Here is a 15,214-nt window from a genome sequence, read left to right as displayed (position 1 = left end):
TATAATTACAAATAGTTGCTTTTATAGTTTTTCGCACAAGTATATTATTTTCTTGTGGTTAAAAACACTTTTGTTTTAAAGTGTTTAATATGAATGTTGGGGAAGAAGACTGAGTATATTATAGAAGAGAAAATATTCAAATATTTAACAATGAATTAACTTTTATTCAAACATCTTTTCTCCCCGTGCGTTGCGGGCATGAAAAAATAGTAAATATACACAGAGAGAGAAGGGAGACAAACACCAAAACCCTCAAGTTAAACAAAAACAGGAATAGAAAGACAAAACAAAGCTAAGAGCTTAAAATAAGAGGGTCAACTTCCTAACAAATAACTAGTGAAGTGAACAGATGGAAACACCTATGTTGATCCGTTCTCTAGCCTCAACCTAGATATACACCCATCGTGGCGAGCCCTAGATATACACCCGCTGTGGCTACTTGTAGAGCAGTAGCTGCCATTTGTTTTTTGTCCTCCTTCTGAATCCAGAACAAAAAAGTAAATAGAACCAAAGTGAAAAAGGTGAACAAAAACAAAAAAAAAACAAAATCTAGTTGCATACACTATATATTCACATATTACCAGCACGAAAGACTTTAACCAAACCGATTTTTTTCACTTCAAGTGTGGACAAGGCTTATGCCCTCTTTACTTCGAATTTAACTTTATTTCTGAATTTAACTTGATCATGATGGAAGCTTTATTACCGTATAATGTATATCCCAAGAGTTTGTGTTGTTAGGCTAAAGCATATAAATGGTTTTATATCTCATACTGCCAACAAAGTTGGGCAGAAAAGGGAATGCGGAAAACTTAGACAAGAATGTGATCTAATGATTTCACCTTAGCTGCAATAGCTTGTCTAATTGTATCCACAGTTTCATCTTGTAATTGTCTCCACAATGACTTGCACTGCCCTGGAGAGATAAGTATATCTCCAGGAGAAACCTTCCATGTAATTGAATCCAGTAGATAAAGATAAAGATCTCTATCTGTATACAGGAAAGATTTTAAATCAAGTACTCTTTCTCTTTGATCTGGCTTCTCATCCAAGCGTATAGCAACCATATCGGATAGAAGCTTCAAAGACTGATACACGGCAAAACACATTTTAATTACATGGTGATTAAAAAGTGTTGTTAATAATACAATATCAAGTAACAGCAAGTTGAAAGATTATCATTGAACAGGCTATCAATTACCGCAGAGTAAGCATCTTTTTTAATAGCTTTGATATCTTTATCCCATGTCCAAACCCTAAGCTGGGAATCATTGTCATAATCAAACACTGTAGAGAACCTGAAAATCATTATCAAACCCAGTATGTAACAAAATTAAATCAGAAAATGAGTAAACTTGAACTGGAATAGTGAAATTTCTTTTGCCATAACAGAACAATAAATGGCACCCTCCAAGACAAACACACGGAGATAAATAATAACAATATCAACCAAACATTATCACATTAAGTGGATCAGCTACATCTATCTCTTCAAGATACCAAATTCTTATTCCACAAATTCTTTTAACACATTGGCCAAATGAATGACTATAGTATTTGTATCTTTTCAACAACATTACCTGTCTTTCATACGAATCAGAACCTTTCCAGCTTCTTCTCGTGCTTTATTCACCACCAATTCTCTAGCGTATTCTCTCAAGTCTTGTTGCATTTTTTCAACAGTTTCTTTTTCGAGATCAAAACCAGCAACACGAGCTACAAATTCTGATACAGCAACTTCAGTTTCACATTTAAGAAGATTTCTTATTGAAAGCCAGGTGTCATTTCCTCCTTTTTCAAAGAGGGACTGCACAGGTGTAGCCAATGCCTTGGCCAATTGTTTCTGCAAAAGGAGATAATTTAGTGGTTGACAAAGATATTATAGACAATAATAATACATTGATCAGCTCAACCAACGAATCTATTATAGTCCCAACAATGCAGTACTACGAACAATTATCATTAAAGAGAAAGTTGGAATAGCTCCCATTGTAGAAAAGATGCTAGTGTTTTGTTTTAGGTGATTTAGACATGAAGGAAATATTTGTAGAAGCATATGTAATCTTTAAAATGTTATAAAATATGATTTTCTTCCTTGTTCCCAATTACCTCTAGGAGCCCTAAAATCCCCAAAAAAATAATAATTAATGCAATCCTTAAATCTCATATGATTCATGCACCCGACCCACATAGTGGAAAAAGATTTTGATAGTGGCTGTGTGACAAAAATATTACCTCAAAACTAGTTGTTATCTCCGGTAATTTTGCATTGCGCACAAATAAAGCATGTGAATTGATATCACAACGAAGCTTATCTCGCACTTTCGAAGCATCCCAATTTGCCTGTCTTACAGCAACGTCTGGAAAATACAAAACAAAATAAGAATGAGCATGTATATAAGTCAGTTTATATGATGACTGAGGCGAATTAGCAACTCCATTGGAAGTAATTCAATTCAAGAGAGAATACGCTCCTGTAAAGGTGTAAGTAATGTTCTTTCATTCCTTTAATTTATATGACAATGGAAAAAATAAAATGCGAGCACCTACAAAAGCAAATCAGGAGCCAGACTTTATGTATCAACGAAATTGAAGAATATGAATCCCTAGAGATTCTGATTAAATATTAAATAATGAAATTTATAACACATTACACAGAAAAGTATAAATAAGTGTAAAAGTAAAATAATACAATCAGTTGGGAATGACCAAATGACACCTGATGTAAATTTTAAAAGAAAATGTATATGCTAACATGAAGAAGAATCCTATCTGATTATTACCAGCAAATACTTTTTCAAACTCAACCATAATACATCGAGTCCACGTGCGAACAGATGAATCAAACCTTTCTCCACTGTTTAGTGATCGAATCAGCTCGGTGTTAAAATCGTCTAAAGCTTTAGAGCATAGATGTTCTATCATTTTTGTATAAACAGGGTACACTATCTGAAAAGTTGAAGCAACAAAAAAAATTATGAAAAGTTTATGCTTAAAAATAGAAATTATAGCATACATTTTTCTAGATAATATCTTAGGCCATTATATTTAGATTCCAAGCATATTTCAAACTACATAATATTTTAAAAAATAAAATTAGAAATCTTTTAGTTTTAAAAAAATGTGATTTCCTTTAAATAAAATACCAACAAGTTCTTCATGTACACACTCTCTCCCTTCAAAATTAGGAATTAAAAAAGAAAGAAAGCCTTTGGACTTTGGAGGTAGCAGGCAGCCTTACATTCAATGCATCTGATTCAAATTGCTTCCCTTTTGCATTTCTCACAGCTTCATCAAAGAACTCCGTCTCCTCGTCATAACTGTTGAAACCATGTATTATCGCCATACGAATATAAAACAAAAATAAATAAACCTAGCATGGAACTTACCGAGAACGATAGGTAGAAATAATGGAGCTCAATTTTTCTCCAAAGCCTTGTGCTGAACCCGATTGAGCAGCTTTCTTCAACTCCAGCAAACCCTAAGCCAAATTCATTCATATAGTGACTGATTTCTAAAATAACTGATGCATTTTAGACAGGTAAAATAGAAGAGATATGGATCAATACCTTATCAGAACGTAGGTGATCAAGCTTTTCTTTTGCAATAGCTTCACAACGCACAGTTGCAACCATTACCTGTTATAAAATGCAAATCCATAAGAAAACCACACCACTATTGCATCTAAAATACCATATTATTGATCAGCTGAACCACAGTTACATCAGAAAATGAGTTTATTGAACACCTTATGAGCTGGGAGATCAAGATCCTTGTTGTCTCGTATGACTTCCCATATATGGTGTGCACTAATAGAAAAAGCAGATGCGGGGACAGCACCGCGCCGATCACCAGCGAGACGAGATGCTATAGAATGGTATAAATGTTCCCGTAACTCAGAAACCTGTATGAAAAGCATAACAATGTGATCTATTCTACACCAAAGCGAGTATATACAAATAAAAGTCACGATGAAGAAGTTTTGATGCAAAAAGTTAAAATAAAATAAAAATCATTATTTGCATGCATGTTTTATAGCCAAAAAATTGTCGATCAGCAGAAATGTGTTTGGAAGCAATAGGAGTTAGAAATCATTCTAGTTCAACAAACTAGAATGATAAGTTGAACAAACTCCATAAAGCAAGCAACAGCTCATGAAAGGGTACCTCCTCTTTGAACTCCTCCTCTTGGGTCTCATAGCTTGACAAAGCAGTGACTTCCACCTTCAAATGAAGAGTTATTAATCATATGCCAAGACATATACATAAACAGTCAAACAAGCATGTGAGGAAGGGGAGATAGATAGATCTTCTTCTTACATTGAAAAAATCATGAAGAGGGGTGTGTGCATGAGCTTGAGGTTTTGGAATTGCATCCCAAATCTGAGGAATTCATATCATGATTTAAAAATGTTGATGAATAAAACTAGAAAACAAATGAAAAACCTAAGAAATGAGATGAAATAATAGCCACCTTTTGAATATCTTCTCTTAGAATAGGCTCCAAAATCTTCAGCGGAGTCTGTGTAGTGAGCAAGAAACATGATCAATCTTTGAATACAAGTATAGAACAGAAGGAAACATTCTCAATAAAGGATAAATTGTATAGACCTTTGTTTTATCACGTAGCACAAAAATCAAAGTTATCTTCCGGGGACTAAATAAACGCAGCATGACCTAAAAATAAAAGAAAGGTCAGAGTGTATATTGAATACCAAACAGAGGCAAATTCATGGCTGCAAACTACCTGAAAAACAGTTCTTAAAAGAGGTTTACTGGCTGCTTGTTCACGACCAACATCATGACACCACCTGTTCATAAAATAAAGGACAAAACTAAGATACCCGGTTAGATAGAGAGATTTGTGATTCCACACATAGACTTATGTCAAGCTAGTTTCTAAAGACTACAAAAAGATGATGCCTAAATTTATGGATCACCCAAGTGTTGCATTCATATTATATAAATCATCAATCAAGGCTTAAAATCTTACAAGTTTATCAGAACAATATTTGATAGTGCCAAAGCAAAAAGTGCACTCTGCTTCTCAAAAGCGGTATCATCCTGAGAGATAAATTAAAAGAAAACAATAGTGAGTTTTAATGTACATGAAACAATGAGATAGAACAGCTCAATAATATCACATAACTAAAAACACACAAATAAGCAAACAGGCTTGTTAGTAAAGTGAAGCTAGAACAACCATGAAAGGATTTAACAAAATGTGGCTAAATTAACATGTGAACACCAAGTCATTCTCTTACGATACATGAACATTGAACTTATGGTATTTTCTTATACTGTCAAGTCATTCTCATCATGTATCCAAAAGGAAACCTAAAATAACTAATAAACTGAACCACACCAATTGATAATAGAACATAAACTATGCAGGTTATCAATATCTTACGATAAATGCTAGTTGTATCTCGATTCGATGCAAAACTAAATTTAATTGATATGAATCTCTAGTGTGTGCCTAATTTGAACATGAATCTCATCTTGAATTCCAATACATTAAGATGAATCTCGATTAATTGTAATGAATCACTACCTAAACTTAGTGTTGCCCCAAATTTTTGTCAATTTTGTATAGCCAAATACTTTTCTTTTGTCACTTGATTTAGTACTTGAATCTTGAATTATTTTGAGGCACTAAGATGATATACTGGCTTATAATTTGGCTATGCCACTTGTTTTTTTACTCTAAAAAGGCGTATTTTTGTTGGTAATGCATCTTAAAATTCATAATAAGATTGGTCTTGCAATTCATGCATAAAACAATATCCTATAATAGGGTATGAAGGTTTCTTCATACCCTATTATAGAACAAATATATTACCTCACCCCTCTCCCTTCCATCAGTACCCTCTATATCCAGAGCAAATGTGCACGGTTTAATTCCAGTCTTAGCTATCCAAATACCCTTGGTGGTTTGAGATCTGCAACGGCAAGATATTCAATTACTCGTTTATCATATAACAAATGATTAAATATGTTTTTGGTCTATAAATATCCTAATTTTTTTCATTTTAGACCGCAAAAAGTTATCCGCCCACACTTTTGTTCCTACTTATATTTTAAATTTTTTATGATTTTTTTTTCTTTTGAGAATGTTCATAATATAAGAATCCCTCCAAAAAAAATTGATGATTGTTCATCTCACCAACAAATTTGCTCTCCCACGTCTAAAAAGACCTTCAATACTCCCAACAGCAATTAACTGTCGTTCTCTCCTTAATGAGTGAATGACAGTTAATCGTCGTTAGAGGTATTTTGGGCTTTTTTGGGTGTGGAGAGCATTTTTTGAAGTGTAAAGAGCAATTTTAAAAAAAAGGAAAACATGAATTATACGTAAAAAATTTAGCGTCAAAAACAAAACAAAAAATTGAATGACACACACGATATGGGAAACTTTTAGAGAACCAAAAATCGAAGCGAAATTTTAGAGGGACTAAAAGGAAAAAGTTGAAATATTTATAACAAAACAAAAACAAATTTCATCAAATCCAACAACAAAATCTCTATCAATGCAATTCAGAACCCTAACCTACAAGTAAGAGCATTCATCTCCTCGAATTTAGTGCAGAAAATATTATTCAACAAAGAACTCTTCCCTGCTCAAACAACAAAACCGAACCATAAAATTAGATAACACAACACAACACAGACATAACCATAACCATTAAAACTGCATAATAAAACTTTCACTTTCACCAAATGGCACTTCAAGAAAGTAAAACTATTACCGCTAGATTGAGGTCCCATAATACTAACAACGACATAATCAAGACCAGTATTGGCCATATCTGAAGTTTTAATTAAATTATCAAGACCAGTGACGTTGAAAACTCCTTCACCATCGATAAGTTGGACTTGGTTGGCGAAGGAATCATCAACGGTTGTTGTGTTTGCCATGGTGATGATTATGAGTTGAGTGGCACATGAAACAAATAATTCGCTGTGTATTTATGCCCACATCCATGTCGTTGGTTAAGAAGTCTCATGGCAATTGTTCAGACATTTCGTTTTGGAACTTTGTGGATTGGGCGTTACATAGAAGAGTCAATATTGAAGTGTATACTGATAGGTGATAAAATTTTGCATAAATTTTATCTTATCTTATATTTAAGTCTTATACTTTTATTCAAAAAAAAAAAGTAACAATAAAATATTCTATCCATTCTGTCAAAAAATATATATTCTATCCATGCATTTTAAATTATAAACCTGGCAATAAAATTCCTAATTATAAGTAAAATTGACTTTTTTTTTTTTTTTGACAAAAACAAAAAGATATTCATTCGTTCAAATTGATAGAATATATCAAAATCAAGATCGCTAAAAACATAAAGGGTGAATATGCAAACAAACTCACAGCATCCAAGTTAATAGCATTCAACAACAAAATGCCTATAAATAATATGATAAAATTTAAATCACCAGAATACACATGCTTCCGGATCTGCAACGTTGATGTCCAAATCATTGATTGAATCTGTGATTGACTGAAGCTGATTTTTCAACATGAACCAAACGAACACCGCAACAAGACGCTAAATCAAAACAACGTCGTACAAGACGACGAACAACACAACACCGCACTCAGACGACGAAATCACGAAAAAAATTCAAAAAATTAATTAAAAAAACAATAGCCAAATACAATATCAACATCATTTCTTATTACATATTTCTAAAAGTTTTCCTCTAAACATCATTTGAAGTTAAATGAATATCTTCCTTCACCATCATCACCGGTCAAGAGTATGTTCAAGACTTTCTCTCCCAAACATGGAAGAACACTGACTTTTTTAAAAAGTAAGGTCCATCTTCTTTGTATTTTTAGCATCCTTTACGGACTCTCTAATATCATCCCTTTCAATAACATGCCCAATGATATACTCAAAAAAATTAAGCGCACAAGAGTCTTACCAAGAATAAAAAAAAAAACAAAAACACGTTGTAAGCTACAAATAATAAGCATTACCAATTATCCTATACTCATTTGGTGAATTCAAAATTTCATTGAACGACACAAAATCAAAATGGTTGATTGGAATATAATCATCTTTAATCTTGATAAAGTTTGTAGAATACATGTAATTTAGCTTATAGTTGTGTGGCGTGATTTTGTATTTAGTATCATTTCCAGCAACCGATATCTTTTCAACCACACATATGCTGACCCTTCTTCAACATCCTCTTTTATCTTTGGCACCAATTACTTTCTCAAAGTAGCATGAGTCCTGTCATACTTTTACACGAAAAGAAAGAAAGAAAATGCGAGCGAATAGTAAAAAAAAAAAAAACAATTGATAGGGTTGTATTTATACAAATATCAAAGTAGAAGAATTTAATTAGCTTATGTAAGAGGAGTATCAGTGTTGAAGTGATCTATTATAAGGTGATTAAAGGTAAGGACTTTGTGTGCTAAATCATTATAAGAATTCATTAATCATTATTATTATTATTATTGTTGTTGCGTTTCATTTTAACATCAGCCATTATTAATTGTTTTGGTGCGTTTCTTATTAGTTTTTATTGTATGTTTTTGTATAAGATTTCCATCACCAACTCAGACCCAACATTGTTTTGAAGCCTTTCAGTTTTTTACGTGAATTAATAGGAGTATGAAATGATTGAAAGCAGTCATCAAGCAAGTAAAAACCATTAAAGTTAGGAGTGTTTTGTCAACTGAAAATGTAAATTGAAGTAGAATGTTTTTGTTTTTAATACTAATATTTCATTCTTAAGCAAATGAATATATCCATTTAATAAATTCAATGTTATTGTCTCTCCATTATTGAAACGTTGTTTTCATTCTTTACCTTATGGACATGATGAGCTCAATATGATTTTATTGTGAGTGAGAGAACAAAATTGGAATTAAATTGTAACAATAAGGGTAAAATAAACAAATTGAGAGTATTAGAGTTATGGAATATGGTTTGGAGACTTAGTAGAAAAAATAAAATTGTTATGTGGTAATCGAAAGAAAAAAATAATAATGAGAATGAACAGTTATGTGATAACTGAAAGAAAATATAATAATGAAAAGGAACTGCTATTAAAAAAAAAGGAATTGCAATGGCATTAATGACTTTTAAAAAAATGAACTTTTCATGTGCTACCTGATTCAATTTCTTGCAGACTTTTTTTTCATAAAAATTAATTAGGTCCGCAAAAAATGATGGGTTATGGTTATTAGGTTCAATTGCGTAATGGTGAGAAATGATTTAGGGATTGTAAGATTGAAAGAAATAGGACCCAAGATTTGTGTTGAATACATAACATTGAAGCAACCACATGTCATCAAAACATCAACGCCCTGGTGGTAAGAGTGTGAATTGGAAGCTTGTAGTACATGGTAGCTAGCTGCTAGGCACATCACATACATTATGCGTCGATTATTACTTTTCTTATCTTATACGTTTCTCACGTGTCCTATTTTTTCTTTCTAAAATATCCTTAGAATTTAAGAATCTGAAACCGACTTTGGATTTTAAAATCCGAAAACAAGCAGCTTGCACAGATCTGGACAGAACTGCATGTTTGTGTGGATTCAACATTTTTTTTCAAGATATAAAATTACGTAAAAGACAATGAGGTTAAAATTATATCAAAAAATCATTATATATATCATTATACCAAAAAATTGAATTTATATCATTATACATTTCACCTAACGATATGCATTAAATCTAATCCGCCTCAAGATCTATGCTAACATCATCAAGATTAAAATTTTCATCCTTTTCAATCTTCACACCATCTTCAACCTTCTTCTCAGCAACAACTTTCTCTTCAGGATTAAAATTTGCAATAATGTACAAATCTTCGTCATATCCAATCACCTCATAACCCGCCGCTCGGCATAGTTCATTATAGTCAGTCATCCAACTGATATATGTATCAGGTCAGCTTTTGGCATCATCTCGAGAGTGTTGTCGCCATAGCGGGTAAGTGGGAGGAATTTGACAACCATCCTTCAAATATATTATCATAAAATGGTTTTCATTCACATGTGTTAGACACATCAATCAGTCTCTATGTGGCAGTGCACCGCATAGAGGCAAATAGGTTTCTGATCGCCCTTTGCAATGGACAATAGAACCATCGCATGTTTGTATCTCTGTGCCATGAGGAAACCCATATATGGCATGGTCATCCATTTATTCGGTGGTGCAGGACCAATATAATAATAGGTTAGAGCGCCTAAGACCTATTTATATCGTTTATTTACCCAATCATCCGTCGATAGCGCACATTTTCTTCACTGATAAGCTCTTTGTGAAGTTGGTAAAGGATCATTTGGTGATCATCAACAAACATGTCACGTAGGCACACAAATGCACAGAACACACAATGGCCATCACCATCTACAACTATCACATTTTCAATAATTTTTTGCATCCAATGTGGGATTTGGTCTTTGTGAGGTATGTGGACTTTAACCGGAATTGGTTGAGGAGTGTTGGGAGACATGTTGCTTTTCCGTGCACTTTTTCTACTTGTCCTTGTTGAATTTGTATGTGAAGCATGTGTCTGTTGATCTTGAGAGTCAACAATCTCCTAGAGCGAATGTGATTGCTTTGTCGACCGAATGATATGTTTATCTTTCTTTGAAACTCCTTTAGTGGTGACCTTTTTTGACGATGTACGCATAGAGGTCGTCTCCAACAAAATAAATTGTCAAACTTGTTCTCTGATATGCACCTTCATGTTGTAACCAGCATCCTTGAACTAAGCTTACAATGTGTAAAAAAAATCTATCAGGTGGAATGTTGTTGAAAACTAGGGAAAATAATGCATTTTGTTATGTCTTTTGACTGTTCGGATTACATAATCAGAAATGTTAATACACATTTAAGATTATATAATCTGAAACATCTCAAACACCCCAAGATCATGCACACCAAGTACGTCTGCATGGGGCTTAAATGCAACTTTTTCAGATTATATAATCTGAAATTCATTTAATAGCATTTCAGATTATATAATCCGAATTCAACTAGTACATAAACAGAAAGCAAAATTATGGGCAGAAGCAAACACAACTTTTTATAAAAAAAAATAATAATAATAATAATAATTACCCGAAGCAAATCTCATTCTAGTAACAGAGAGATGTTTGTCTTCTTATCGTTAGGATCACCCTCATACTCGAACCTCAACCTCTTCCAATAAGTGTGGATTTCATCCAAACGAATGAGGGTGTTGTTCTTGATCTTTAATGCAATCGTACACACACATGGCAATCAGTAGGTTATAAAAATTAAACAACCACGCTTGAATTTATCTGTACCGCAACCAATTGGCCTCGTTTGCGAGATAATGCAAAGTATTCCTTGATAAGGCAAAGTATTCCTGGAAGGAAGCGTGTATCTGAGTATGTTGTGACTCTAGCATGTTGTGAACGGAGTTCCAGTTTGTACTTAAATCACCCACACTACTAGCCAGATACTTTTTCGACCGGTTATGTGCAGATTTAGCTCTGTTTGTTGTAGTATTCCTTATATGTGTGACTTTATTTACCCAAAACTTCACAACCTTCTCCTTCATCAGACCCAAAATTTCATTTTCAACATATTCCAAAAACTTAGGAAATTTGTTGCATACAACTTTGAATAGGTTGCAATTATCAACATATGGTTGCTATGTATCGGAATTCACGATATCCTCCCATGCAACCACCACCGTCTTCACCACCTCACTTGACTTGATCTCTTTCCCATCCTTGTCTTTGAGATCCTTAACTTTGCAATCCGTCTTACACTTTGCTCTAACATTTCTTTCAATTTGATACTCACACAACAGAGCTAAAACCTTAGGGAAAACGGTATCCACGTCATTCATCAAAGCATTGTCCTGATCAGTGACAACTACTTTGGGTGAAATATCTTTGAAATGCAACATTTCACGACACCTCTCAAGAGACCAAGTAACATTATCTTCCTTCTTAGACATTTTATAAGCAAATCCAATTGAGAACGTGTACTCGATAGAAGTGTAACCAACAAACTCAAGCAACAGAAGACGATACTTGTTGGTTTATAAATGGAATCCAACACAAGCACTCATTCTTGATACATGTACACATTCTAAACCAATGCTTTTAAGATATGTTGCATGCCCATTCTCGTACCCCTAATGGATTGCCTATACATGTGACAAACATTATAAATATGCTTGATAGTAGTTGAGGTGGTATTGTTCCTCTTCCTTAAGTTAGTAAGAATTTCCCTCGAAGGAACGTTTGACTTTGCCATCTCATGAAAGTGTATACGTTCATTTGGGTTTAGAAGTCCGACGGTTTTATGACATTTCAACACCTTTTCCATGTCATGGTTGTGTCTACCGTCACCTACTTTGAGGCTCCAATCACCAACAAGCAACAAATAACCTCTCAGCCGAAACAAACACTCACATTTAACCGAACCGGATATTTTGCACCTCGTCAACCTCTTGTATTCGGTGTATGAACCTCCTCTTTCACATATCATAGTAACAAATGCATTTCTTCCATTGCCACCTTTATCTGATTTACCAATAACGGTTTAAAATTCTAGCTTCCTTGCTTCCTCTCGAACCCACTCCAACAAATCGTTCTGTGTAGCAAACTTTTGTTTGGTGGTAAAATATTCTCGATCATCAATAGAAACAACAACATCTTGAGGTACAACAACCAGAGAGCATCCTCTACTTTCGCATCGCCGGAAGGAATGTCAATTTTCGGTGGAGGATCCTCGGATTTGGCATTTCTAGAATCATCTATAACTTCAAATGCAACAACCTGCAACACATTAGGTGATTTAATCTGAGGTGACAATTTATTGGAGGCATCAACAGGAACATCCATTACTAAAACAGTGTGAAAGCAAGGTGAGAAAATGCAAGCAATTTCTATACTGGTGTTGTTCGGATTATACAATCCAAAACTAATTGTTGTTTTTCGGATGAGGAAGGTTTTATATAAACATTACCTTTTCATTCAGGCGAAAATGATGTTATAAGCGACCCTTGATGACCAGATTGCTACTCTAAATCACGTTTTCGCTCATAATGGTATGTTTTTAGAGATGTAGAGAGTGTTTGTTGATAACGGTGCTAAACTTCTGCTAGGTTTTGGGTGGACCTTATATACTCAAAGGTTTCAGATTTTACAATCCGAAACAATACGTAAGTTTCCCGCTTTTTTAAGAAGTTGATATTTCGGAATATACAATCTAAAACACGTAAATAAAATTCAAATTATACCTTCCGGACGTGGTTTCACCCTACTCTTGTCAAGGATGGAAATCAAACATTTTTGACTAGTTTCGGATTTTAGAATCCGAATAGAAAATCCGAACAGAATGTGATTTTGGAAGGAAAAAAAACATAACACGCGAGAATAACATAGTGTAAAAAGTAATAGTCTCTAATACAAAATTAATGCGGATGATAAAAAGTCCAATCATATTTTATTTTTATTAGCATTTGAACACACACACACACACACACACATATATATATATATATATATATATATATATATATATATATATATATGAGTTTGCTAACTTAGACCAACAAAAAATATGAAGGTCCAAGTTAGAAAGTGTGCTCCTTTTTATTTAGACAAAAAAAATCAATATCCACTAGTGTAAATCAATTTAAAGTAAGACACAGTTTAGTAAATATCGTCAAGCTATTTGTTATAAAATATAAGTTAGCAAATTGGTGCAAGTTAACAAACATGTTTTAATGAAAATTACTAAAGTAACTCTCAAACTATTTGTAATAAAATAAAAAATGGTCTAAGTTAGCAATTTGGTGCAAGTTAACAAATATGTTTTAATAAAAATTACTAAAGTAACCCTCAAGCTATTAATTTTTTATCTGTCCGGTGAGAATGGTTGAGTGGCAACTGCGGCAGAGAATGCTCTGGTGTGACGGTAATGGTCTCCGGAACGGTGGTGATTAGTCTTCGCGGTGGAACGAAAGGTGTATGTAGGCACGTTATCACTCCGACACTCAAGTCAGTTATGGAACTTATAAAGAGTGTGTAGAAAGTGCTGTGAAAAGTGAAGTGTGCCTTGAGGGTGAAGCAAGTTCACCCTTATATACACGTGTGTTGGTCATAACAGTCTTCGGCTTATGCGGCGTGTGATTAGAGACGGAAGAGGACACGTGTAGGGTGATCCTCGTGCAGAGCCATGCTTCAGTGTGGCACGATGCATTTAAGTTGACATGCTCCTTCAGGCGCAGAGCCTTTAAGGCGATGTAAGTTGTGTCATGTGTTGACGTGTGATTGGTCTTCTGATCGGTCCAGAATAATTGTAAATAATAAAGATGAAGGATATTTTTGTCAAAATAAAAATGTGAATTTTTGCTAACTGGAACCTTCATATTTTTTATTGGTCTAAGTTAGCAAACCTAATAATATATATATATATATAATAAGAAATTGACAAATACAGCTAGGTAGTGTACTAAGTTGCCGTCAAAAAGGGACACGGATTAAGTGAAGTAATTACGGAGAGGTTGCTGTATGGAGTCATAACATTAACACATAGAAAACACTTATAATAAGACATTCATGTTACGATCACTGCAATGAACGTGGCCGGCTTTGATTTAACGAGGAAAAAATGCCCGCATATCTCAATCTATAGTTTTGTTTGAATCCTTGTAAAGCTTTTCTTGCACGCCGGCATACGAATACTTTGATAAAAGGAGTCTAATTGCTAGAGGAGTTATACATTTATCTAACATGAAGTCGTGAATTTTGATGCAATGCACTATGGTCATTAAATAAACCAGTCACACGACGCTAGACAGCTTGTAAATTAATTGTTTATTCTTGGTGAATTTGGTGATGCCTAATATCTAAGACAATACTTTAAAGTTGTTAAGCCGTTAATCATATTGCTGCAACTGATTTTGTATATATACTCGTACCTTGTGAATGATAAGCGTTGGTGATGGTAAATTATACAGGTAGTATACATAGAAAATCGACTATAGTTGTTAAACCAATTGAATCTGTGGTTCGACTTGATTTTCACAACACTGCAATAAATACGATATGTATCTACAAATTTTGCCTCCAATAGGCGGTGAGGTTGAAGTTTGATAACATGAAATAAGCACTAAAACAATCTTAAAAAAAGTAAACTAAGTAGAGATATATTATAGAAACTAAACCAATATTGGAAATTATAAGCGTT

At 33.7% G+C, this 15,214-nt stretch overlaps 1 protein-coding gene across 1 annotated transcript; it reads right to left on the bottom strand.

Moving 5' to 3' along the window:
• Nucleotides 1-242: 242 nt before the first annotated feature.
• Nucleotides 243-7,063, bottom strand: LOC25486285 (protein ROOT HAIR DEFECTIVE 3 homolog 2). Its single transcript, XM_013607534.3, has 19 exons — nt 6,749-7,063; nt 6,550-6,616; nt 5,842-5,941; nt 4,993-5,063; nt 4,747-4,810; nt 4,611-4,676; nt 4,474-4,521; nt 4,320-4,382; nt 4,167-4,223; nt 3,749-3,904; nt 3,570-3,638; nt 3,390-3,481; nt 3,242-3,320; nt 2,784-2,949; nt 2,236-2,360; nt 1,581-1,843; nt 1,202-1,298; nt 843-1,088; nt 243-478 (listed from the first exon to the last, which is right to left on the bottom strand). Exons 1-19 carry the CDS (start codon nt 6,915-6,917, stop codon nt 383-385), a joined length of 2,094 nt encoding a protein of 697 aa, XP_013462988.1. The 5' UTR covers nt 6,918-7,063; the 3' UTR covers nt 243-382.
• Between the last annotated feature and the right edge of the window lie 8,151 nt (nt 7,064-15,214).

The sequence above is a fragment of the Medicago truncatula genome, chromosome 2 (genome assembly GCF_003473485.1).
Source record: "Medicago truncatula cultivar Jemalong A17 chromosome 2, MtrunA17r5.0-ANR, whole genome shotgun sequence".
In the NCBI taxonomy this organism is placed as follows: domain Eukaryota; kingdom Viridiplantae; phylum Streptophyta; class Magnoliopsida; order Fabales; family Fabaceae; genus Medicago; species Medicago truncatula.
This window is presented reverse-complemented; position numbering and strand designations above follow the sequence as displayed.